At 51.1% G+C, this 24,445-nt stretch overlaps 1 protein-coding gene across 1 annotated transcript in view; it reads right to left on the reverse strand.

The window, feature by feature from the left end:
• The window catches only part of MIXL1 (Mix paired-like homeobox), a 107,913-nt gene extending 95,375 nt beyond the window's left edge, over positions 1 to 12,538 (reverse strand). Inside the window, exon 1 of the mRNA XM_075594913.1 lies at positions 12,461 to 12,538. Within this exon, the coding sequence (XP_075451028.1) occupies positions 12,461 to 12,538 (78 nt within the window). The remainder of the gene's footprint in view (positions 1 to 12,460) is intronic.
• Positions 12,539 to 24,445: the final 11,907 nt, after the last annotated feature.

Below are 24,445 nucleotides of genomic sequence, written 5' to 3' on the forward strand. Positions count from 1 at the left end.
TGGGTGGGTGACTGACTGACTGACTGGGTGGGTGGGTGGGTGACTGGGTGGGTGACTGGGTGGGTGACTTGGTGCCTGGGTGGGTGACTGGGTGGGTGACTGACTGCCTGTGAGCATTCAGCCCCCCCAGCCTGTCTCTCTCCTCTCCCCCCCAGTCTCTCTCTCTCTGCTCAGTCCAGCAGAGTCCAGCCTGTCTCCCCCTTGCATCTGTTCCCCCCCTACGTCCGTTCACCCCCCGCCTCCACCTATGTTCACACCCCCCCCCCCCCTCCACCTCTGTTCACCCCCCCCCCCCCACCTCTGTACACCCCCCCTCCATCTCTGATCACCACCCCCCCTTACCTCCGTTCACTCTCCCTGCACGTCGACCGCCCCGCGGGGCCTAAACGGGAGGCCGCAGCAAGAGCGGAGCGAGGCGCCTGCTGCAGGGGGGAATAGATCTGGGACCCGGCAGCCCGACATGGCGCTGGCGGCGCCGGTCCACCGCAGCCTCCCGCTCCAGCTCTGCAGTGGGTAGTGGGTAGTGTGAGTCCCCCCCCCCCCCCCCCCCGGTACCTGTTCGGGCCCGGCCCACTGCAGCCTCCCGGAATAGCGGCCCCAGCTCTGCAGGGGATGGTGTGAGTGTGCGTGAGCATCCCCCTTCCCCCGGTACCTGATCACGCTCCCGTGGAATTGCAGCCCCAGCTCACATACCACACACACACACACACACACACACACACCACACACACACACACACTACAAGGAACGGAACGAACACACACACACACACACACACACACACTACAAGGAACGGAACGAACACACACACACACACACACACACACACACACTACAAGGAACGGAACGAACACACACACACACACACACACACACACTACAAGGAACGGAACGAACACACACACACACACACACACACACACTACAAGGAATGGAACGAACACACACACACACACACACACTACAAGGAATGGAACGAACACACACACACACACACACACACAGACACTACAAGAAGCGGAGCCGGGAGTCCCACTCACCAGAGGAAGGTGGGTATCTGGGGCCTGCGGGCGACATCGAGGTCTGCGGGTGACATTGGGGGGCCTGCGGGAACATCGAGGTCTGTGGGTGACATTGGGGGGGCCTGCGAGAACATCGAGGTCTGTGGGTGACATTGGAGGGCCTGCGGGGAACATCGAGGGGCCTGCGGGGGCATTGGGGGGGAAATTGAGTATGTGGGGGCATGCGGGGGACATCCTCCCCCGAAGGGAAACGTGGCCGGAAGGGGACGGGCTGGATCTAGCAGCTAACTTTGCTAGCGCGCGTGCCCCCACCGGCTGCATCCATGGGGACAGAAGTCAGAGCCCCTGGCAGCGATCGGGGGCAGGGGAGGGGGGAGAGAGAGGCTGACCCAGAGCTGCCAGCCGCCCTCTTCCCCGCGTCAGACAAATCAGGGAGAGGCATTATTTATTTATTAAAAAAAAAAAAAATTTGAAAATTTTGGCGCGAGCAGGGTAATTGATAGAGCTGCAGCACGGCTCGCCAGCGGCCTAAATCCACTCGCCATGGGCGAGTGGTTATTATTATTTGTCGAGCACTGTATATATATATATATATATATATATATATACATATATATATATATACACATGACAAAGTTGAGACATTAGGGGGTCTGGCATAACAACACACAGTATTTAGGATGAAGCCATTTTGTGTGAATATTTCAATACGCCATCTTGTATTGTCTCTGTGAGTCTAATTTCTGTGTTTCATTTCTGTATAAACAAATGTGTGAAGCAGAGAATGGAATGTTTTCGCTCTTAGCTGAATTTATTGATCTTTCCTCATCCAATCAGCTTCAAATTGAAAGTGTAAACAGGCCAGATATTATGAGAAAGCCTCGTTAGTAGTCTAAGATAAACTGTTTCTCATACAATGTGCCAAGTGGCAGAACTGACATCACATTTAACCCCATAATGGTTTTTAGCTGACAGACAGTTATCCAGTATTATTATGTACTAGCTGAGAGACCCGGCGTTGCCGGGATGTAAATGCGTAATAGGTAGTATTATTTATAAATCGTGGAACAATAGGTGACTGTTTGTTGTAAAGGTTGGATAATAATATTGAAAAGAAAGATGGAAGAAAATGTAATACGATGTTGTATAAAAATGGTTTATTGTAACCACACCACAGTACAATGTATATTTTGGTGCCATAAGTGATGTAAAAATCTGGAGTCGTGTGTCCTGCTAGGGGTGTGAGGCGGCGGGTGGCGCGTGGGTTGTGAGTGCTGTCTGCGAGTGGGGGTCCTGCTAGGGGTGTGAGGCGGCGGGTGGTGCGTGGGTTGTGAGTGCTGTCTGTGAGTGGGGGTCTGCTAGGGTGTGAGGCGGCGGGTGGCGCGTGGGTTGTGAGTGCTGTCTGTGAGTGGGGGTCCTGCTAGGGTGTGAGGCGGCGGGTGGCGCGTGGGTTGTGAGTGCTGTCTGTGAGTGTGGGTCCTGCTAGGGTGTGAGGCGGCGGGTGGCGCGTGGGTTGTGAGTGGGGGTCCTGCAAGGGTGTGAGGCGGCGGCTGGCGCGTGGGTTGTGAGTGCTGTATGTGAGTGGGGGTCCTGCTAGGGTGTGAGGCGGTGGGTCAGTGATGTCGGTGCGTAGGGGTGGGAGGCAGCAGGTGTGTGAGGGGAGCGGGGGGGGGGAAGGGGAGCGGGGGGGGAGGGGAGAAGTGGTGGGGAAGGGGGAGGAGGGGGGAGGTGTGAAAGGGGGAGAACGGGGGAGGTGGTGGGAAGGGGGAGAAGGGGGGAGGTGGTGGGAAGGGGGGGATGTGGTGGGAAGGAGGAGGAGGGGGAAGGTGGTGGAAAGGGAGAGAAGGGGGGAGGTGGTGGGAAGGGGGAGGAGGGGGAAGGTGGTGGGAAGGGGGAGGAGGGGGAAGGTGGTGGGAAGGGGGAGGAGGGGGAAGGTGGTGGGAAGGGGGGAGGAGGGGGAAGGTGGTGGAAGGGGGAGGAGGGGGGAGGTGGTGGGAAGGAGGGGAGGTGGTGGGGGAGGGTGGAGGTGGTGGGAAGGGGGGGGAGGGTGGTGGGAAGGGGGGGGAGGTGGTGGGAAGGGGGGGGAGGTGGTGGGAAGGGGGGGAGGTGGTGGGAAGGGGGGGAGGGGGTGAGGTGGTGGGAAGGGGGAGGAGGTGGGAAGGCGGGGGGGTGGAGGCGGTGGGAACGGGCGGGGGGTGGGGGAGGAGGTGGGAAGGCGGGGGGTGGGAGGCGGTGGGATGGCGGGGGGGTGGGGAGGCGGTGGGAAGGGGGGGGGAGGCGGTGGGAAGAGGGGGGGGAGGCGGTGGGAAGGGGGGGAGGCGGGTGGGAAGGGGGGGGAGGCGGTGGGAAGGGGGGGAGTGAGGCGGTGGGGAAGGGGGGGGGAGGCGGTGGGAAGGGGGGGAGGCGGTGGGAGGCGGTGGGGAAGGGGGGGGAGGTGGTGGGACGGGGGGGAAGCGGGTGGGAAGGGGGGGAAGGTGGGAGGCGGTGGGAAGGGGGAGGGGAGGCGGTGGGAAGGGGGAGGGGAGGGAGGTGGGAAGAGGGGAGGCGGTGGGACGGGGGGGAAGCGGTGGGAAGGGGGGGAAGGTGGGAGGCGGTGGGAAGGGGGAGGGGGAGGCGGTGGGAAGGGGGAGGGGAGGTGGTGGGAAGGGGGGGAGGGGAGGCGGTGGGAAGGGGGAGGGGGGGAGGTGGTGGGAAGGGGGGGAGGGGAGGCGGGTGGGAAGGGGGAGGGGAGGCGGTGGGAAGGGGGGGGGAGGCTGTGGGAAGGGGAGGGGGGAGGCTGTGGGAAGGGGAGGGGGGGAGTCGGTGGGAAGGGGGGGGGTGGGAGGCGGTGGGAAGGGGGGGTGGGAGGCGGTGTGAAGGGGGGGGAGGCGGTGGGAAGGGGGGGTAGGCGGTGGGAAGGGGGGTAGGCGGTGGGAAGGGGGGGGGAGGCGGTGGGAAGGGGGGGGGAGGCGGTGGGAAGGGAGGGGAGGCGGTGGGAAGGGGGGGAGGCGGTGGAAGGGGGGGGAGGCGGTGGAAGGGGGGCTGGGAGGCGGTGGGAAGGGGGGCTGGGAGGCGGTGGGAAGGGGGGAGGGGAGGCGGTGGGAAGGGGGGAGGGGGAGGCGGTGGGAAGGGGAAGGGGGGGGGCTGTGGGAAGGGAAGGGGGGGGAGGCGGTGGGCGTGGGGGGGAGGCTGGTGGGAAGGGGAGGGGGGGAGGCGGTGGGAAGGGGGGGGGTGGGAGGCGGTGGGAAGGGGGGGTGGGAGGCGGTGGGAAGGGGGGGGAGGCGGTGTGAAGGGGGGGGAGGCGGTGGGAAGGGGGGTAGGCGGTGGGAAGGGGGGGGGAGGCGGTGGGAAGGGGGGCTGGGAGGCGGTGGGAAGGGGGGCTGGGAGGCGGTGGGAAGGGGGGGAGGCGGTGGGAAGGGGGGGGGAGGCGGTGGGAAGGGGGGGTGGAGGGAGGTGAAGGGGGGGTGGAGGGGAGGTGAAGGTGGGGGGGTGGAGGGGGGGGGGGTGGAGGGGAGGGTGAAGGGGGGGTGGAGGGGAGGTGAAGGGGGGGGAGTGGAAGGGAGGTGAAGGGGGGGGTGGAAGGGAGGTGAAGGGGGGGGTGGAGGGGAGGTGAAGGGGGGGGTGGAGGGGGGGGTGGTGAAGGGGGGGTGGAGGGGGGGGTGGAGGGGAGGTGAGGGGGGGTGGAGGTGGGGGAGGTAATGGGGAGGGTGAAGGGGGGTGGAAGGAGAAGTGGAGTGAGGGGAGGTGAAAGGGGGGGTGAGGGGAGGTGATCGGGGGTGAGGGGTGGGTGAGGGGAGGTGAAGGCCGCTCACTCACCCGTCCGGCAGGTCCCACGTGGATCTGAGGCGGGGAGGCAGCGTGTTGTGGGCCACTCCCCCGCTGTGTCCCGGGCGCTCGCTCGCTCCCCCGCTGACTGTAGCGCGCGCGGGGGGGGGGGGTATCGGGGAGACACTGACACTGAGGGAGGGGAGGGGGGGGGGGTGGAGGGGGGGGGGGGAGGTGAAGGGGGGGGTGGAGGGGAGGTGAAGGCCGCTCACTCACCCATCCGGCAGGTCCCACGTGGATCTGAGGCGGGAGGCAGCGTGTTGTGGGCCGCTCCCCCGCTGTGTCCCGGGCGCCACCATCTTGGGTACTCGGCGCCGCGAGGCAGCCTGCCTGGCCACTGGCTGTTCCCCCGCCGGGGAGGGGGTGAGTTGTAGCGCCGGGGAGGGGGGGGCATGTATATGTGTGTGGGGGGGGGAGAGGTGGGAGATATAGGGGGGGTCTCGCACGGCCGCTGACACTGGGTGGGGGGGGGGTGCTGAAGGGGTAATAATAGTGTGTGTGTCCCACTGACTGTAGCGGCGCCGGGGGAGGGGGGGGGCGGGGTGAAAGCGCGGGAGACACGGGGAGAGGAGGAGGTGCGCGCGGGTGCTGCTAACACTGTGAGCCCCGCTAATGTATGTAGTGTGTGTGTGTGTGTGTGTGTGTGTGTGTGTGTGTGTGTGTCACTGTGTGTGTGTGTCACTGTGTGTGTGTGTGTCACTGTGTGTGTGTCTGTCATTGTGTGTGTGTCTGTCACTGTGTGTGTGTCCCTGTGTGTCTGTGTGTGTGTGTGTCCCCCTGTGTGTGTGTGTGTGTCCCTGTGTGTGTGGTGTTCCCTGTGTGTCCTTTGGCCCGTCACTCCGCCTCAGGCCAATGAGAGGTGTGCGGGGGCGGGCGGGGCCAAGGGACCAATGAGATTTCCCCTAGGGACACCGGACATCCAGGCAGGCAGGCAGGCAGGCAGGCAGGCAGGCATACAGTGCTTTCACTAATATAGTATAAGATTACAAAATGACATCAGCTTTGGTATTGTTATGTATTACAAAATGAGGGTAATATTAGTGACGTTGCAAGCCCCCCCATAAAGGGGTGGAGCTTTAGGTTTTAGGCTATAAATATATGGCATATCGTGTTATTGTTAGAGAGCTTTTGTTTTGAAGCTGTCTCCGTTGTGTACTTGACTTGAATAAATTCACGTGTTATTCTGTTTCAAAATAACCTCAGACTGTGTTTTTTATTTACGCTTTTCTCACACACACCACACACACACACATATATATATACACACCACACATACATTATATATATATATATATATATATATATATATATATATATATATATATATATATATATATATATATACACACCACACATATATATATATATATATATTTATACACACACACCACACATACACAACATATATATATATATACACCACACATATACAAACACACACACATACACACACACACATATACATATGTAGCCCCGGTATTATTTCAGCTCCAGAGATCCCCCTCACGAAGTGCCAAGTGGTCGCGGGTGCCGCCGGAGGCAGCAACGGACCAGCCGGCACAACACAAAGGTGGGGGCCAGAGCAGGGAGCGCTCCGAGCGCTCAGAGTCCCGGTGGCGCACCCGGCTAACGGGGGCTGGCCATTGCAAGTGCTCGCGCATGCGGAGTGATCGCGCATGCGCAGAAGGCTCACAGAAGCCAGTAGGGACTCGCGCATGCGCAGGGAAAGTGTGCACGCGGCCCCAATGGTACAGCAGCCTCCACGGGACTACAAGTACCATGAGGCATAGGGAGAGAGACCCCAGGTGCCTCATGGTGGCCAATGGGGGCCCAGGATTCCCAGACAGGGGAATTGATACATTTCACCGGGCTTTGGAGCAAGGAGTTGGAGCTGGGGAGCAGGAAGGGGAAGGAAGGGTGTAGGAAGCAAGTGGCTCCTGCACCAGGTAAGGTTCCCCAGATCCCAGGCAGGCCCCAATCCCCACCAGGGTAGTGGGTAGTACTGAGGGACGGCCCCCTAGGTTAGGGACCCTGCCCTTAGGTGTAAGTGTGTAGTCTTGTCAGTGGCACAGCTGGCAGTGCTGTGCAAGCTGACAAGAAGGCACAGTGTGTGTGCAGTGTAGCTGCAGGTTCCGTGTGAGTGCAGTGGGTTGCTGCAGGTTCAGTGGTGAGTGCAGTGCGTTTGCTGCAGAGGTTAGGGAGAAGTTAGTCAGAGGGGACCCGGGAGGTGAAGGGAGAGTAGTGTGGGTGCAGGGGGCAGTGACCCACCTGCATAGGACAGGGCTACCCCGCAGGCCCTAGGGAGTATTCCCTGAAGTCACCATAGGTTGCTGTGCTGCAGGGATGGCCTATAGTGAGAGCGAGCATCACCCCTTACTGTGTGGACAGCTAGGGACAAAGGGACAAGCGTGCGGAGCGGTTGCTGGCGAGTCGTCTGGGACCAGATGGCTGGACATTGAGATACAGGAGGCAGACCGCTGATTCATCTGACCCTTTGCGAAGAGGGTACCGGTCACACGCCGTGACCGGAAGGCACTATAACATCAAAGTGCACCAACACCAGTCAACAGGCGCTGATCCTGCCTTAGGCTAAACTTTTTATGAACACCTGAGCGAGTGGTTAAAGAACTGAGCTATACTAAATAGTACCATACATGGACACGGTGTGTGGGGCACATGGTGAGGGGACGGACACGTTACTCCTGATGGAGAGTGGCTGGGCCACTAAGGTTATACGTTAAGGGTTATATTGCTATATTATAGAGTATAAGGTTATCGTACATTATCATACAGTAAAACCAGTTACAATCATTAAAGTGTTGTATGTTTCTTGCCCAGGGGAATCTTACATCACGGGGATCCTGGGTAAGTGGAGGCGCTGCGCTAAGTAAGTGGATAAGTGTTACCCCAGGCTCCCAGCTAGCGGAGGCTCAGATCTCCTGGAGCCGCAGGTGTTGTACAGTGACCAGTAGTTCCTTTGGGAGGGTTCAGAAAAAGGTCTACACATACACACACACATATATCACACACACACACTCACACTCACACCACCTTGCTGCCACCACTGCTCCGGGGACACAACCCCTTCCCCGCCCCCCCCCCCCCCCCGGCGGCCGTGCAACACCCCTGCATCTCCCGCACGGGCAGGGAGGCAGCCATCGTGATCAGGGCAGAAGGGGGACACATCACCCGCTCCCCCCCTCCCCCCCACGGGGGCAGCGCAACCCCCCTCCATCTCCCGCACGGGCAGGGAGACAGGCACAAGGATCAGGGCAAGAAGGGGGGACACATCACCCGCTCCCCCCCCCCCAGCGGCGCAAGCCCCCTTCCATCTCCCGCAGGCTGACAGCCACAGGGATCGGGCAGAAGGTGGCACATCACCCGCTCGCCCCCCCTACACACACACACACACCACCTCTGTGCTGCCTGTCTTGTGCCGGACCGGCTGCAGCCCCATTGGATGGGAGCGGTCACGTGACCGCTCCTCCGCTTCCCCGAGCGACAAATTTCAAACCTGCCGCTCTCGGGGAAGTTTTTCCTTTCCTCCGCACGCATCAGCACGCATGCGAAGGGAGAAACTATAGCCGCGCTGATTACAGATGCAGGGGCTTTGTGCATCTGTTCAGCGCGGCACAGCCCAGCTCAGCGACGCTGAGTGCACTATGTCCTGGGGCCTAAGGAGAAAGGACTTGCAAAAGCAAGAGAAGAGCTTGTTTAAAGCACTCAAATCCATTTGAAATTATTGTATTGTTAAGACTTAACTTTTTTATTATATTCAAAAATAGAAAAAATTGCAAACAAGCACAGACACAACAGGTAAATAAAAGTTGCCAGACTTTACTTATCATCTGAGATCTGACTCCAAAAGACTGTTCATGGTCCCAAGGTTCAGCAAAGTATCCGGCCGCTCCTCCTCCTCTTACCGTGCACCCCAAAACTAGAACAACCTACCGGAGACTCTCACATCCACCACCAGTCTAAGTTCTTTCAAAACTAAACCTGTCTCACATTTTTATCTGGTCTGTAACTGTCACATACGCCCATAATATATATATTATCTCTAACTGTGCATGCTATGTCTTGTATATAATGTATACCCTGCTCACTTATGTAACTATTCGTAACCATGCATTATCATCTTAACTCTATGCCAGGACATACTTGAAAACGAGGGGTAACTCTCAATGTATTACTTCCTGGTAAAACATGCTATAAATAAATTTAAAAAATCATCAACTGACACCCCTTTAAGTTCTATGGTGGGTGATCCCACAGTATAATGAGGTTGAGTCTTGATCGCTGCATCATCTTAATATGGATATATAAAAAGCAAAAACAGGACTGGTTTTCAGATAGATAGATGTATATATATATAAAATAAAAGGAACGGTCTGCTTCTATATATGTAGTTAGTGTATTTGCTAAATAGATAACAATTTGGGGTTATAGATATACATGTTCGAATACATGCCACATCAGAAAAATAAAGATGTCAGTTTTTAATAACTGGTTGATTTAAATAAATCAGGGCTGGTTATCACTTTGTCAAGAGTCCATCTTGTTAGATATTAGTTGCTTATTGCAAGATGTATTGAGAGGTAAGAGTTTAACGACAAGTTGGGTAACAGGACCGGTTTTATCCTATATGGAAGCCAAATGCTTTGTATATCTTTAGGGCATAACAGATGATAGCCTCCCTTATTAATCTCAGGATAGAGGACTCTTACTAGGGCAGAGAGAGTATTAATATATCTCTTGTATCAGGGCAGGTAGAGTATATCGTCAACGTCACATGGGTTTTACACAGAAATAGAGACGTTGTGTATTGTATGTCTTTTCTGGTTTATAATACTTTCCCCAGTTAACTAACTGAATTGGTTACCTAGCTCTAGGGTACTGTCCTGATAGTGATATTACAAGTCAAATTAGATGTGGAGATAGTGATATTACAAGTCAAATTAGATGTGGATTAGTATTGGTATATAGTTAGTTGGTATTGGCCTCAAACACTGGCAAGTTTATACTAAATAAAATAAAAATATTTTTTAACTAGTATTTGATCACAGTAAAGACGATTCACAACATGTAGCTTATAATTAAATGCAGCTAATGTAGTTGTAGCCTATTAGATATGTCTCTCACAAGTGTAGCTGATGATTAGATACAGCTAATATAGTTGCAGCCTATTAAATATGGCTCGGCACTGAGTGGGTTAAGAGTCTGAGCATAGGGGAAGAGTTTATAGTGCTTAGAATGAGTTGTTGATGTTGTATCCACTCCCTTCTCCGTGCCAACTATGTAGTATGTATTCTGGTCCTATTGTATATAAAAGAGAGTTCCTACTCCCCGAGTTCATATAAATATTGAATGCCAATACCGACAACCTGAAATTAACCTCAAGTAAAACGGGAAAATATTGTATAGGATGATTTAGGTAACCTATGTACTACAGTACACACCACACTGGAACAAACAGCTACCATCCACAGGTACTCATCAGGAGCATTGCAACAGGACAGTTCCATAGAATTCGAAGGCGCTGGCTCTGACCTATGTGAATTGAAAAAAAAGACAGGTTGACCTAATGAGAAATGGATACAGCCATAACATCAAAAAAAGCATACCAGAATGCCCTTTAAAAGCTGCAGACCAAGCAATATCCGACATGTGTTTTTTTTTTTAAATAAATCAGTTCTGTACTATGAGAAAATACTTGTAGGATTTTTTTTAAAACAACTCTGAATTACATTTTTAATGCATTATAAGGTAACAAGCATTTTTTTTGTTTCTATAGCAACCATTTACAAAGTCACATTCCCTCACTCTTCTGAAACGAGCTCTGGCACACCCCTTTGTGAGCCCTGCCCTCTCTCTAGCAGTGCACCAATTGTATCAGGAGAAGGAGTGGCTCAGTGAGTAACGACACTGACTGGCACTGAGAGCTTGAAGCAGGGGAGCCTGGTTCATTTCCTGGTGTCGGCCTTGTGACCTTGGGCAAGTCACTTTATCTCCCTGTGCCTCAGGCGCCAGAAAACATAGATTGTAAGCTCCACAGGGCAGGGACCGGTGCTGAAAAAATGTCTCTGTAAGCGCTGTGTACAACTAGCAGCGCTATACAAGAACATGCTATTATTATTATTATTATCTAGTGACAGCCTGGTTACATGATCTTCCCCACAGAACTTTGCATCTTTGGTCCTCTTCTGCTGTACTTACAGCCATTTAGTGAACCCCCGGGCCGAATCTCGCCGATCGATCACAGGAGAACAGATCGATCGGCAACTTAGCTAATTACTTATTGTGTGAATTGTATTGATGCGCATATTAAAAGGGGGTAAAGGCGGGCTTGGACTGCTGCTTTAAAAAGTAAAGGAATCATCTCCTGCATAAGAAAAAAGAAAGTAGAGAGAACACAATTCAGCTTCATAGGACCTTACAATTCAGTGACAAACTATCTACAAAAAACAATGGCACATCCTTTCTAATAGTGATCTAAAGGAAGTGTTAAAAGCAACTTCAACAATAGTCAGTAGGAAGTCTAAGAATGTAAAAGACTTACTGTAGCACACAGCCCTTTAAAAATGAAGACAACACAAGAAAGGATTGGCTCTCTACAAACTCTCGGGACATACACATGCAGGAGTTGTAAAGCCTGTCTATATATTAAATCAAGTAAAACGTTTAAAAAAAAAAAAACATGGAAATACTAAAAAAAATACAAAATAAAGCGTTTTATAGATTACTCCCGTTTTTACAATCTATTTTATAACCAGTCTGTGGGTGAAAATACAGACAATTCCTTAGGTGAATTCTCTACCACATTGGCTCCATCCAAAACGACTTTTAGAGTAGTTAACTATACTACCATTTTCTCTGAACTATATAATAAAGGCTGACTTTAATCCCTCTAGGACACGGGGGCACAAACTTTTTTACCTGCGCCCCCTGCCTGCACTCCCCCCACCCCCCAGGAAAATGTCATGCCCCCCAGTTTGCGCACTCCTGCTCTCGGACATCTGTTGCTGCCGTCTCGCCGCGACCAAATGTCGGCCGGCGTTTCACCATCAGTGAACCTCCGCCACCGGTCACGTCACCACCAAGGTAAGTCACTAACCTTAGCCCTTACCCTAAAACCCCCTAACCTTAACCCCTACTACTAATGCTACCTCTTACCCTAAAAAACTTTTACCCCAACACCCCGAAAGTTAGCCACCCAACCCTTACACCCCAAAAGTTATGCACCCAACCCTAACACCCCAAAAGTTATCCACCCAACCCTAACACCCGTAAGTTATCCATCCCACCCTAACACCCCGAAAGTATATCCACCCAACCCTGACACCCCGAAAGTTATCCACCCAACCCTAACACCCGTAAAGTTATCCCACCCAACCCTAACACCCCGAAAGTTATCCACCCAACCCTAACACCCCGAAAGTTATCCACCCCACCCTAACACCCCGAAAGTTATCCACCCAACCCTAACACCATAAAGTTATCCACCCAACCCTAACACCCGTAAAGTTATCCACTCAACCCTAACACCCGTTGTTATCCACCCAACCCTAACACCCATAAAGTTATCCACCCAACCCTAACACCCCGAAAGTTATCCACCCAACCCTAAAACGTACCTTCTCATAGAAGTGGCTGTGGCGGAGGGCCCCCCGGCAGCCAAATGCCGGCAGGGACTTGGTCACAGAGACGGCCATGACCAAATGTCCCACTCTAGGAGTGATCCCGTTAACCAGTGACTTTTGTGAGTTCTCCCAGTTAGCAGCCACTAAGGCTGAAATTATAGTAGGCGCGCGCCTACCGCTCGAGCAATCCCTGCACTTTACGTCTGAGGCGATGGGGAGGCGTCACAAGGCTGGTTTGTTCTCATTGGCTGAACCGCTCACCTGGCGCGCAAGAAAACCCCCAAATTCATTTGTAGCTTCAAATTTCTGCCGCGCAGTTGCTCTGCATCGCGCTCGCGCGTACTCTGGCCACCCTCGTGACTTCTACAGATTTGTACTCGCGGCACACGATATCGCTATAAACGCAACCTAATGTACAGCATCCAGATCATATATCCCCGCAGTGGGATAAACCACCACAAGTGAATTATAGAGCATTACATTCCCGTTTATAACCAACTGCAACACACACACACACACACACACACACACACACACACACACACACACACACACACACACACACACACACACACACACACACACACACACACACACACACACACACACCTATTGTTTTCTTGCAACGATTTTGCATGTGTTCCCCCTAATTTTTTTTGCCTATTTTTGAATATAATTCTTGTTAATACACTTTATTATGTACTTTTGGGGTACCTAAAGTGTGGCAGCTCTAAGGATCTTGTTGTTCTTTGATAGTGTGTATATCTCTAGATTCAAGCCGGGACACCACCATTATCTATTTCCCAACTATTGTAATAGGGGAGCAGAACTATTCTCCTCATTGAAGCTTCAAAGCGCTATCCCCATTTGTAAAATATATTTATGTTAACCTGTTTGCTGCCAGAGAGGTTAATGGCAATTGTCACTTTGCAGGAGCATACAGTGACTCTTGCCTTCTTCTTAGGCTGCGTTTATAGTGGCGACGGAGTGAGTGACATCACGTGGTGAAACCTGCACTGAGGTCCGTGGCGGAGGCGTGGCGTCACATGAGCAGTTCACCGTCATTGGCTGACTCGCGCACGACAAACATGCTCTATGGGCAGCCTCATAGAGAAGAGGTATGTTTGCGCCGCGCGTGCACACGCGCCGTCGCTGCCACTGTAATCGTGGCTTTATGCTGCGTCCAAAGTGCGAGCGACGGCACGTTCAGAGCAAACAAAATATAGCAGCTCTATAGGGCCGGCCACAGTGAGCGCGAGCGCTCAATGAAGAGCAACCGTGCGGCAGAATTTTGAGCCGACAATTTATTTTTTTTGTCGCGTCACGGGCCAGGTCACGTGAACGTTCAGCCAATGAGGGCGAACCAGCCTCGTGACGTCACGGCCACGCCTCCTCATCGCGAGCGATCCGAGTCCACAGATCGCTCCGTCGCACGCGCACTATATATAAGGCCTCAGGACACCTCACTTCAGTGACCTGTACTTGTGATTTGTAGGGGGGTTTTGGGAGGGGAACGGGGGGGGGAGGGAGGTAGTTGGGGTGGATACACTTGTTGCATTTCCTGCTTAGAAACAAATGGTTTTGCTGCATCTTTAATATATATATATATATATATATATATATATATATATATATATATATATATTTGAGAAGGACTGCGTTTTTGATTGCTTTAATTATTTCCGGTTTTAACTTTTCCCTTGCTATTTTAAATGACACGAGGACAGCTAAATGCATAGTCTTACAGGTCTACATTAGCCTAATAATGATGTTACTTTGTTGTACCGAGAGCAAACGTTCCGGTTTAAAAGTGAAAAAAAATTCTGGTATTTATGTACCAAATTTCAAGTATTATGATGGTTGTACATTTTTTTTTACATTTCACATTTAAAACTTCTTTGTAAACAACATTTGTTATATTGGGTTTTTCAATCCGAGGTGCCTATTCTAGTAGCTCCGAAGTTATCATTGCCAAACCCCTGTTCTCTGTTGCAAATCACTTCTTCAAAGCCACTTCTAGAAAAGTTGACAGCGGTATAACAGCCAAACAGCACGGATTGTACGTGCTGTAGAAGTAGAATGAACTGAGGTTCTGCTAACTCCGTCCCCAGTCTGACTGATGTTTCGCTCTCTCAGCCAAACCCAGATTTCGGGCTGTAGCTGTAACTCACAATAACAATCTCGCCCCCTTTGGGTGGTGGTAAAAAAATTAAAAAAAATGTGAGTTTAGAAGCGGTTTGCACAACGGAGCTACGAGAATTGCAGCTGTGGGCAAAAATGTGAGTGAGGCTTTGACAAAGCGATCAGATTGCTGGCGTCGTAGTGAAACCGCTTCTTAAAAAAGCTTTTTAGAGACTGATTGGACGTGCGAGAAGGGCTCACAGAATAGCAAAGCGTGCCGATCCGATCCGGCACTTTAGAAGTGGTTTGTCACACTTTGGAGGTACAAGAGTAGGCCCCTGAATCTTTATACAGTCGAATCCTGTAGCTCGAGACCGCAAATCACTCATATCTATTTCAGCTATTGCCCCCTCTTAACTATTTTACCGCAGTAATTGTCCTTCATATCTATTGCATCTCAGTACCTGATCCATATATCCATTTTAGTAATAATAATAATAGCATGTTCTTGTATAGTGCTGCTAGTTTCACATAGCGCTTTACAGGCACAGGTCCCTGCCGAGATTACAATCTATGTTTTTGGTGCCTGAGGCACAGGGCAATAAGGTGATTTGCCCAAGGTCACAAAGAGCCAGCACCAGGAATTGAACCAGGTTCCCCTGCTTCAAACTCAGTCACTGTCTTTACTCACTGAGCCGCTCCTTCTCCTCTCCCTTCTCATTTTACCTCAGTAACTGTCCCTTTTAACTATTTTAGATAAAATAACTGCACCTCATCAATTTTACCTCACCAACTGACCCCTTGCTAATTGCCTTTTTACATCATGGCAGGGAAGGGGTTAACCCTGGCTCTGCAGGTCTCTGGCAGGAAAAAGTGGTTAGTCGTTTACCCCAGCGCGTCGTTGATTGGTCGGTAGGATGGCCTATCAGCGTTCCCGTGTTAAAAGACTTGCCATGTGTGTGACGCTGCCGTCACTGTGTCATAATAATAATACAGGTAGGTAGAAATTCTACCCAGAGAATCATACCATTGCATATATGTGCCTGCTTTTATATTTGATGACATGTTGATGCCTGTACCCACAATCCAGCACCATCAGTACCCATCAGCCGCAGTAGGGGCAGAGCAAAGATCAGAGCCACGTGTTCAATGCCATACGTGGCATAGTATTTAATATAACATTATGAGCAAACGCAGCTATTGAAATGTCTGCTGGAGCTCCGGGTGGATAAAATGAAGCAGATCACCTCGATAACGAGCTTTAAATTCACCTGGTGTGTCAGGGTGTTTGACAATCTGGTCTGTTTACTGCAGCTATCTATTCAGTTAAGAGTCAGCCCCAGAGAAGCCCATTACAGAATTAACCCTTTCAAACCTAGACGACCTCACAAACCATTCGGCTGGCAGTGCCTTGCAAGCATTCCCAGCACAGAAAGGATTACATTTTGAGTGGCCTTTCTGTAATCCTATTCCCTTTGTAACTTTTTATGGCAGGGTGAATGTTTAAAGGTGTGATGTGTAGAGGACCTCCTGGGACACACAGATAATCTCTGAGCACTTGTTGAATGTCCCTCTGTCTGAGAGTCTGGTTCCTTTTGCAAAGATAAACATGCATGTCCAGCTAGCTGTGCATATCATGGATACTGGGCTGCAGCCATTTCTGGTCACTGTTACATCTTTTGAAAGACGTCTCCCCCATTTGGAATAATAATAATACATTCTTGTATAGCGTCATGTGTGCAGCACTGCAGAGACATTTTTGTAGTCATGGCGTTCCTGCCCCGTGGAGCTTACAATCATATGTTTTGGTGCCTGATGCACAGGGAGATAAAGTGACTTGACCAAGGAATAGAACCAGGTTCCCCGGCTTCAAACCCGGTCATTGGTTTTCTCTTTTCTTTGGACTGAGTCTCACGCTGATAATATTACTTACTGGGTGGCAATGCCAGTCTCATTCAGGAGTGGCTCAGTGAGTAACGACACTGACTGCCACTAAGTTTGAAGCAGGGGAACCTGGTTCAATTCCCGGTGTCGGCTCCTTGGGCAAGTCACCTTATCTCCCTGTGCCTCAGGCACCAAAAACAAATTGTAAGCTCTGCGGGGCAGGGACTCCGTGACTACAAAAATGTCTCTGTAAAACTAGCAGTGCTATACAAGAACATGCTATTATTATTGTGTACCGAGTGTCACTCATTGCGCTCACATCTCTAGTTGGAAGGCACTTTAAGGGACTTTTTATATATCTCCCAAAGCAGCCAATCTGGTCTTTTTCTTCCCCAACTCCCCATTGATTTAAATGGGGGAATTTCGGCCTCAAAACGTCTTGATCGGACACTTTGGCAGCTATAGAATTAGGCCTGGGACATGGTAAAGCAGACGCTGTTGAGCCGCGCTGAGCAGATGCATTTAACCCCTGCATCTGTAATCAGAGCCGCTTCCGCATGCGTGCGGAGGCTCCGAAAATTTCAGGAGACGGACAGGTTTAAATTTCCGCACTGAGGGGAGCGGAGGAGCGGTCACGTGGCCGCAAACATCCAATGGGAGCGAGGGACTAGCCCCGCCTTCTGACACGCCTTCACCCCGCCTCCACCCCGCCCCCAAAGCGCGCTCACTGCCTCGCCTGCCAGGACGCAAAAAAAGCACCAGCTTGAGCAGGCGAGGCAGAGCAGGAGCGCGGCTCAGCGCGGCCCGAGGCCTAAGGAAAAAGCAGAAGGGGGGATCCACCTTTAAAAAAAACAAAAACCCGGTACCATATTTTCTGTGGCTACCAACTGGAATACTGTGAAACGTATAACAAACGCTACACGGCTACAGCATGCATATAAAAAACAGTACATTTATTTCATACTGTATTAAATAAGACCAGCCAGAAAAATGCTACAGAAAGCTATATAGTGTTATAGCCATCTCCTTGTATCAAGGAGAGTGGGGCAAGAATGGCTATAAATAATGATCTATACTATAATTCTAAGTTTTCCGTTTGTTTGTATGTCAGAAGCATCGGTATCTCACAAACGGCACCACGTAGCACAACAAAACTTTCACTGTACATTCTGCTGCGGATTTGTAGGTCAACACAAATATTTTGAGCTTCCAATGTGACTCACCTCCCAAATTATGGACATTCATAATTTCATAGCAAATCTCGGGGGGCGTGGCTACTAAGGGAGGGGGAGTGTCAGTGCTTCAGTGCTGTGTGTGTCTGATGTGAGATGTGCAGGGGAGATGTGCTGAAGGGGGGGAGGGGGAGAAAATGGAGTGAGTGGGGGGGGAAGAAAATGGAGTGAGTGAGGGGGAAAGAGAAAACGGAGTGAGGGGGAGAGAGAAAACGGAGTGAGGGGGAGAGAGAAAATGGAGTGAGGTGGGGGAAGAAAACAGAGTGAGTGAGGTGGGGAAGAAAACAGAGTGAGTGAGGTGGGGGCAGAAAACAGAGTGAGTGAGGTGGGGGCAGAAAACAGAGTGAGTGAGGTGGGGGCAGAAAACAGAGTGAATGAGGGGGGGGCAGAAAACAGAGTGAGTGAGGGGGGAGAAAACTGAGTGAGTGAGAGGGGAGAAAACGGAGTGAGTGAGGGGGGAGAAAACGGAGTGAGTGAGGGGGAGAAAACAGAGTGAGTGAGGGGGGAGAAAACAGAGTGAGTGAGGGGGGAGAAAACAGAGTGAGTGAGGGGGGAGAAAACAGAGTGAGTGAGGGGGGAGAAAACAGAGTGAGTGAGGGGGGAGAAAACAGAGTGAGTGAGGAGAAAATGGAGTGAGTGGGGAGAAAACGGAGTGAGGGGAGAAAACGGAGTGAGGGGGGAGAAAACTGAGTGAGGGGGAGAAAACTGAGTGAGTGAGGGGGGAAACTGAGTGAGTGAGGGGGGAGAAAAAAGAGTGAGTGAGGGGGGAGAAAACTGAGTGAGTGGGGGGAGAAAATGGAGTGAGTGAGGGGGAGAAAACGGAGTGAGTGAGGGGGAGAAAACAGAGTGAATGAGGTGGGAGAAAACGGAGTGAGTGAGGGGGAGAAAACGGAGGGAGTGAGGGGGAAGAAAATGGAGTGAGTGAGGGAGGGACGGTGAGAAAACAGAGTGGGGGGAGAAAACAGAGTGGGGGAGAAAACAGAGTGAGTAGGGGGGAGTAAACGGAATGAGTGAGGGGGAGAAAACTGAGTGAGTGAGGGAGAAAACAGAGTGGGGGAGAAAACAGAGTGAGTGGGGGAGAAAATGGAGTGAGGGGGGGAGAAAATGGAGTGAGTGGGGGGAGAAAATGGAGTGAGTGGGGGGGGGAAACCGAGTGAGTGAGGGGAGAAAACTGAGTGAGGGGGAGAACATGGAGTGAGGGGGGAGAAACCTGAGTGAGTGAGGCAGGAGAAATGGAGTGAGTGAGGGGGGAGTGAGGGAGGGGGGAGAAAATGGAGTGGAAGGGGGGAGAAAATGGAGTGAGGAGGGGGAGAAAATGGAGTGAGGGAGGGAAGGGGGAGAAAATGGAGTGAGGGAGGGAGGGGGAGAGAAAATGGAGTGAGGGAGGGAGGGGGGAGAAAATGGAGTGAGGGAGGGAGGGGGGGAGAAAACAGAGTGATGGGGAAATGGAGTGAGGGGGGGAACTGAGTGAGTGGAGAAAGCAGTGAGGGGGGAACGGAGTGTGGGGGACACAGAGTGGGAGGGGGGACACAGAGTGGGAGGGGGGACAGAGTGGGAGGGGGGACAGAGTGGGAGGGGAACAGAGTGGGAGGGGGGAGAAAGGAGAGAAGGGGGATAGAGAGAAAGGGTAAAGGAGAGAAAGTAGAGGGGGGAAGGGAGAGAGAGAGAGGGGGGTTGAGGGGGAGGGAAGAGGGGGCAGGGAGAGGGGGGCGGGAGAGAGAAATGGGAGGGAGAGAGCGAGCAATGGGGGGAGAGAGAGCAATGGGGGGAGAGAGGGGAGGGAAGGTTGCAGAGAGAAAATGGAGACACAGAGAGACACACACACACACACACACACACACACAAAGAGACAGAGAGAGACACACACACAGACAGACACACATAGACAGACACACACACGCACGCACATAGACAGCCCTCTCCCCTAATAGCCAAACCCCCTCCCCCCCGCTCCTGCTCTAAAAAAATTGCAGGACAGCCGATCGCTCATGCTTGGAGAGCTGGGGACGTCACCGCTCTCAAGGATGAGCAAGCTCAGCGGCAGCGTGGCCGCAGCCTAAAGCAGCGCGGGGAAGTGTGCCGGAAGCGGGGGGGAGGGGGGACGGGGAGATGTGCTGGCAGCGGGGGGAGATGTACCAACAGGGGGGGGGGATGTGGCGGCAGCGGGGGAAGATGTACCAGTGGGGGGGCGGGAAGATACATTCCCCGGGCAAAGCCGGGTACAAAAGCTAGTGTATTATAAATTCCCTTTACTGTATTGTCTCTTGTAAAGTGCCAAGTACAGCTGTGGGCGCTATAAAGATATACATACATTCTTGTCCAAGTTATTATCTCAGACCTAAATGGCGTCTCATCCCTTGGTCATGGACATATTAAGTCAAAATGTCAATATTTATCGGTATCTCTATATAGCACCCTTGCTAGAACTTCCTGTGTCCCTGCATGTCAGCCCTGGTACCTGCAGGCAGTGTAAAAGGTTAAATCCTCACAAGGCCTCAGTACACATGAGTTGCTAGACTGTTGTGTCTATTATGTTGTACTTTGGAAGGTGGCCCTGCCTTAGTTTGGAAATTGCTAGATGGTCACATGTATATGGTGTGACCAGGTTGCAACATTTATTCTGCCCAGATACTGGGGCAGAGTGTTGGCCATGCCCCTGGGTATAAAGGATGGGGATCCACCATTTTGTATTCAGACCCCAGGGAGGATTCCAACATCATCAGGGAAGAGCCCATTTACCATCAGGAGATCCTAGAGGGACTCCAGGGAGGTCTCCAGGGTAACCTGACCTGCAAAGGACATCTTTATGTTTTTATCATAGCGATAGTAACCCAGTTTAGGGGCTTCCAAAAAAGAAATCTGACGGCGAATATACTGGAGGGAGTAGTCTCCATCTGCAGGACTAAGAAGAGACCTGGGTGGGCTGCTGACAATTCCTAGGCTAGGGGATTTCGGTCTCTGTCAGGCAGGGCAAAAGGCTCTTAAATGAGATGAGCCATTAGAAGGCTCGTAGTGTGAGGAGCTGGCGGAACTATTTCTGATATGCTAAATCTGTTCTGGTCACAAGAGTTGTGCCTCTTCATCAATGCCTGCGCATGGGCAATTATTCATGCTCCTCATACAAAGCCAGCACGGATCCAGCTGCCCTGAGAGGATCCAAAACCTGTCCTGTTGACACAATCAGGTGAGCTGCTGAGCACTGACATGACTTTATTCCAAGCTGTTTAATGCCACAGAGACTGTTTCTGTCTCCTCCCTTTTCACTGTACACCCTATCCCTCATGCTGGGGCGGGGTTGGGGTGTTACATCTAGATTTGTGAATTGGAACAGTGAGGAGATATTTTTGCATTCATGTTGAATATGGATTATAGTTGTGAGCACCGCTCCCAAACCCCCCCCCCCCCAAAAAAAAACACTTGATGGAACTTGAAAAAGTGCAGAGAAGAGTCACCAGATTAATAAAGGGGATGGACATTCTAACTTATGAGGAGAGGCTAGCTAAATTATATTTGTTTACATTAGAAAAGAAGCGTCTAAGAGGGGATATGATAACTATATACAAATATATTCAGGGTCAATACAAGGAGCTTTCAAATGAACTATTCATCCCACGGGCAGTACAAAGGACTCAGGGCATCCCTTAAGGTTGGAGGAAAGGAGATTTCACCAGCAGCAAATGAAAGGGTTCTTCACAGTAAGGGCAGTTACAATGTGAAATCCATTACCCAATGGAAACAAAGTTGAAGATCGATGCAGCAACCACTCTAAAGGGCTGGACTGGTCATATTCTCCTTTGAGAAAGGGCAGTCTATGCCCGAAACGCATGGGAGGAGGTTCCCCTATTTTTGTTTGTCCTGAGTGTCCCTTTTTATGTAGTTTAATAAACATTTCCAGTTTTTAATCTCCCCCCTGGTGAGTCCCAGTCCTTTGGAGTGGTTGCTGCATCCATCTTTAACTTTGTTTCCACTGTACTTCGGATCGTGCCCGCGCCGTGGAGTGACGTCACTATCCCTCTTGGTATACGTGACGCCGGGAGAGAGAGCGAGAACAACGGAGGACGGCATCATTGTGAGTACAAGCAATTCCACACCGATCCAACTATACTGTGCATCATGCAGCTGGTAATTTAAATATATTACAGACTTGCTAGCAGTTATCTCTCCAACTCTCTCCCCTCTCATTTCTCCATCAGTCTCCATTTAACATTATACTAGGCTTTTTGCTACTGGGCTGTCTGCCTTTGCGCTACACAGACGGCTTTTTTCTATTTCCATTACCCAATGGGACTGAAGGCAGATACAATGAATATCTTCCACAAAAAAAAAAATTTTTTTTTTTTTTTTTAGAAAGGTAAAGTATACGGGGATATACCAAATAAGGGAAGAGACCGGAGTCCAAGAGAGAATTCTCCACAGTTGGAGACAGGCAAGACAGATCCCAATTGTATGCACTCACGTTACCTAATGGTATCTGTCTCAAAGAATGGAGCGCATGTGTAGGACGCAAAAGGACTTAGTGGCCATGGTAAATGATAGAATAGGATGAAAGATGCAGAGCCTTCCTCCCAAATTAATATATAGTAACGAGGCCCCCCCCAATGCAAGCTAATGAATAATATGGCCAGGGAAGATGCTAAAACATACATTTTAATGGGATACACTAAAATGGGGAACAAAGGATATAAACATTTATGATGAGTGAAAATATATACAGTGGAAATAAAAGGCGTACTCTCTGATCGACAGGGTCTGAGAGACCCCTACAAGGTTCCAGCTGTGCTGGGAAGACACTATATTAGGATGAAAGGGATATCTTACAGGTGCTGTTCCAATGACAGTGTCTCAATGTCGAAGTAGCCTCCGGTAGGCTTAGAAGTGTAATGTAATCACATACAATTACTTTTTGTTAGATATAATTTGCCCGAGTGCATTCAGTTTGTTGCAAATCCAGTATTGCTAAAGGGGCCTGTTACTACACAAGTTCAAAATGTTTGCCATTGGAAATAGTGAAGTGCACATATGTACCACATCTCAAATTAAACACAGGTAAAATTGTGTGTTCAAGAGCAAGGTACCTGGGTTTCAATAGTACCCTCGTATGAATACAGATTGTGGTTTATAATTCAGTAAGATTAACATTGGGTTTTATTGGATGATATTACAGCATGTTAATGGTCACTGGTTCACCAAAGATGATCTGCCATTATATACACTTTAGTTACCAGAATAGCATTAAAAATAAATGAAAGTAATTCCAACCCCTGGTTTAAAGATAAAAGTCTGGGAAAACAAAAAATTCAATTTTGTTCGCATTCTTCTTAGAGTTAATAAAATACTACATAAGGACAGGAAATTACAGCCATTTTTTAAAGTGGCAAAAATGTACAAACCAATCGGGTATCGCTATATGTAGGCGATGCAAGCAGAGGTAAGTCCAGGAGACTGGGTGTTGGTGAAACAAGTAAAGGTTTTTATTCAGCCACACGGGTCACCAGCGACATTCAGCTTTTCAAAATGCAGCCCAGCACATGTGTCTATTTACATATATACAAAGTAGGTCTTCTGTTTTTCTGGTCAGGGACCCATACCTGAGAGGGCACGGGGGCACCTGGGCACCCCGGCACCCTCCTCCCAGCAGCAGACAGTGTGCTTTGACTGTCTTGGCATTTTAAAGGCCTTTCTGACAGGCTTCAGCTGTGCTCGTTAATCCCCTGTCTTTACCAGGAAGGTGTTAACCCATCGCTAGTTCCAGGGGTGCTGAGCCACCCCATACGACGGCTGCAGACGCTATTGTGAGGAATCCACTCCTGGCTTTTCTCGTAGCCTTGCAGGGTGCTGTTGTTCTCACTAAATTCCCACTTTGCAATCAACAGCAGCTGAGCGGGCTATCAGTGCAACCTAGCCTTGTACTTAGTAATTGGAGCAGTGCCCTGACACCCTCCTCCTGGGATTGGCCCGCTGGCCTTTAAATACTGCATTCCCACTATGCTTCTCTGCCGAGCATAATCCTTCTTGGATGTTATCTGTGTTTTGCCACAAGCCTCCTGGCTTGTTATCTCTCATTACTAATCTCTGTTGTTTATTGTTCCTGTTCGTTGTACCTGTTCCGGTTTCCACGTAGCCTGCAGCTACTTCGCTGAGGCCTGGTTTCCTCTCTTCTCAGCGAGCCTGGACCCTGCAACCTGCTGCATACTCCTCTTGCAGAGGTTACTGTTTTGACCCCGTGGCCTGCTGCTCTTTCTCCCTTCGCAGAGGCCAGCTTGAACTCCTGCGCTGAAGCATTGGTTTTCCAGTGCTGCTTGGCGGTGTGCTCTCTCCGGTCAGCCTTCTCTCTGCTGAACTCTGGTCAGCCTTCTCCTCGCTGAGACCAGTACCATGGGCCGTGGACGCCACTCACGCAGACCCCGCTCCCACCCCGCTGCTACTATGCTGAAGCAGGAGGACCTGCTTGATTTCCTGTTTCTGATTCCTTGCTACGACTACAACTACCCGGATGTCTTCTATCCAGACCCTGGTTCGGCCATTGACTGAACTGTCTTCTCCTACCCCGACTTTGGCACGTCCAACGACTTCGCTGACCTCTCCAGTCCTAAACCCAGCCTGTTTGATTATGAACTTCGCACTCCGGACCAGTCTGCGTGGTCTAAGGTCGGTGATTTCATAACCCAACCTCAGCCCCACTATCCGGCCCCGGTTTGTGGCGAGCACAGTCGTAACAGTATGCTCGGCCCCACAAAACCGG

The sequence above is a fragment of the Ascaphus truei genome, chromosome 4 (genome assembly GCF_040206685.1).
Source record: "Ascaphus truei isolate aAscTru1 chromosome 4, aAscTru1.hap1, whole genome shotgun sequence".
In the NCBI taxonomy this organism is placed as follows: domain Eukaryota; kingdom Metazoa; phylum Chordata; class Amphibia; order Anura; family Ascaphidae; genus Ascaphus; species Ascaphus truei.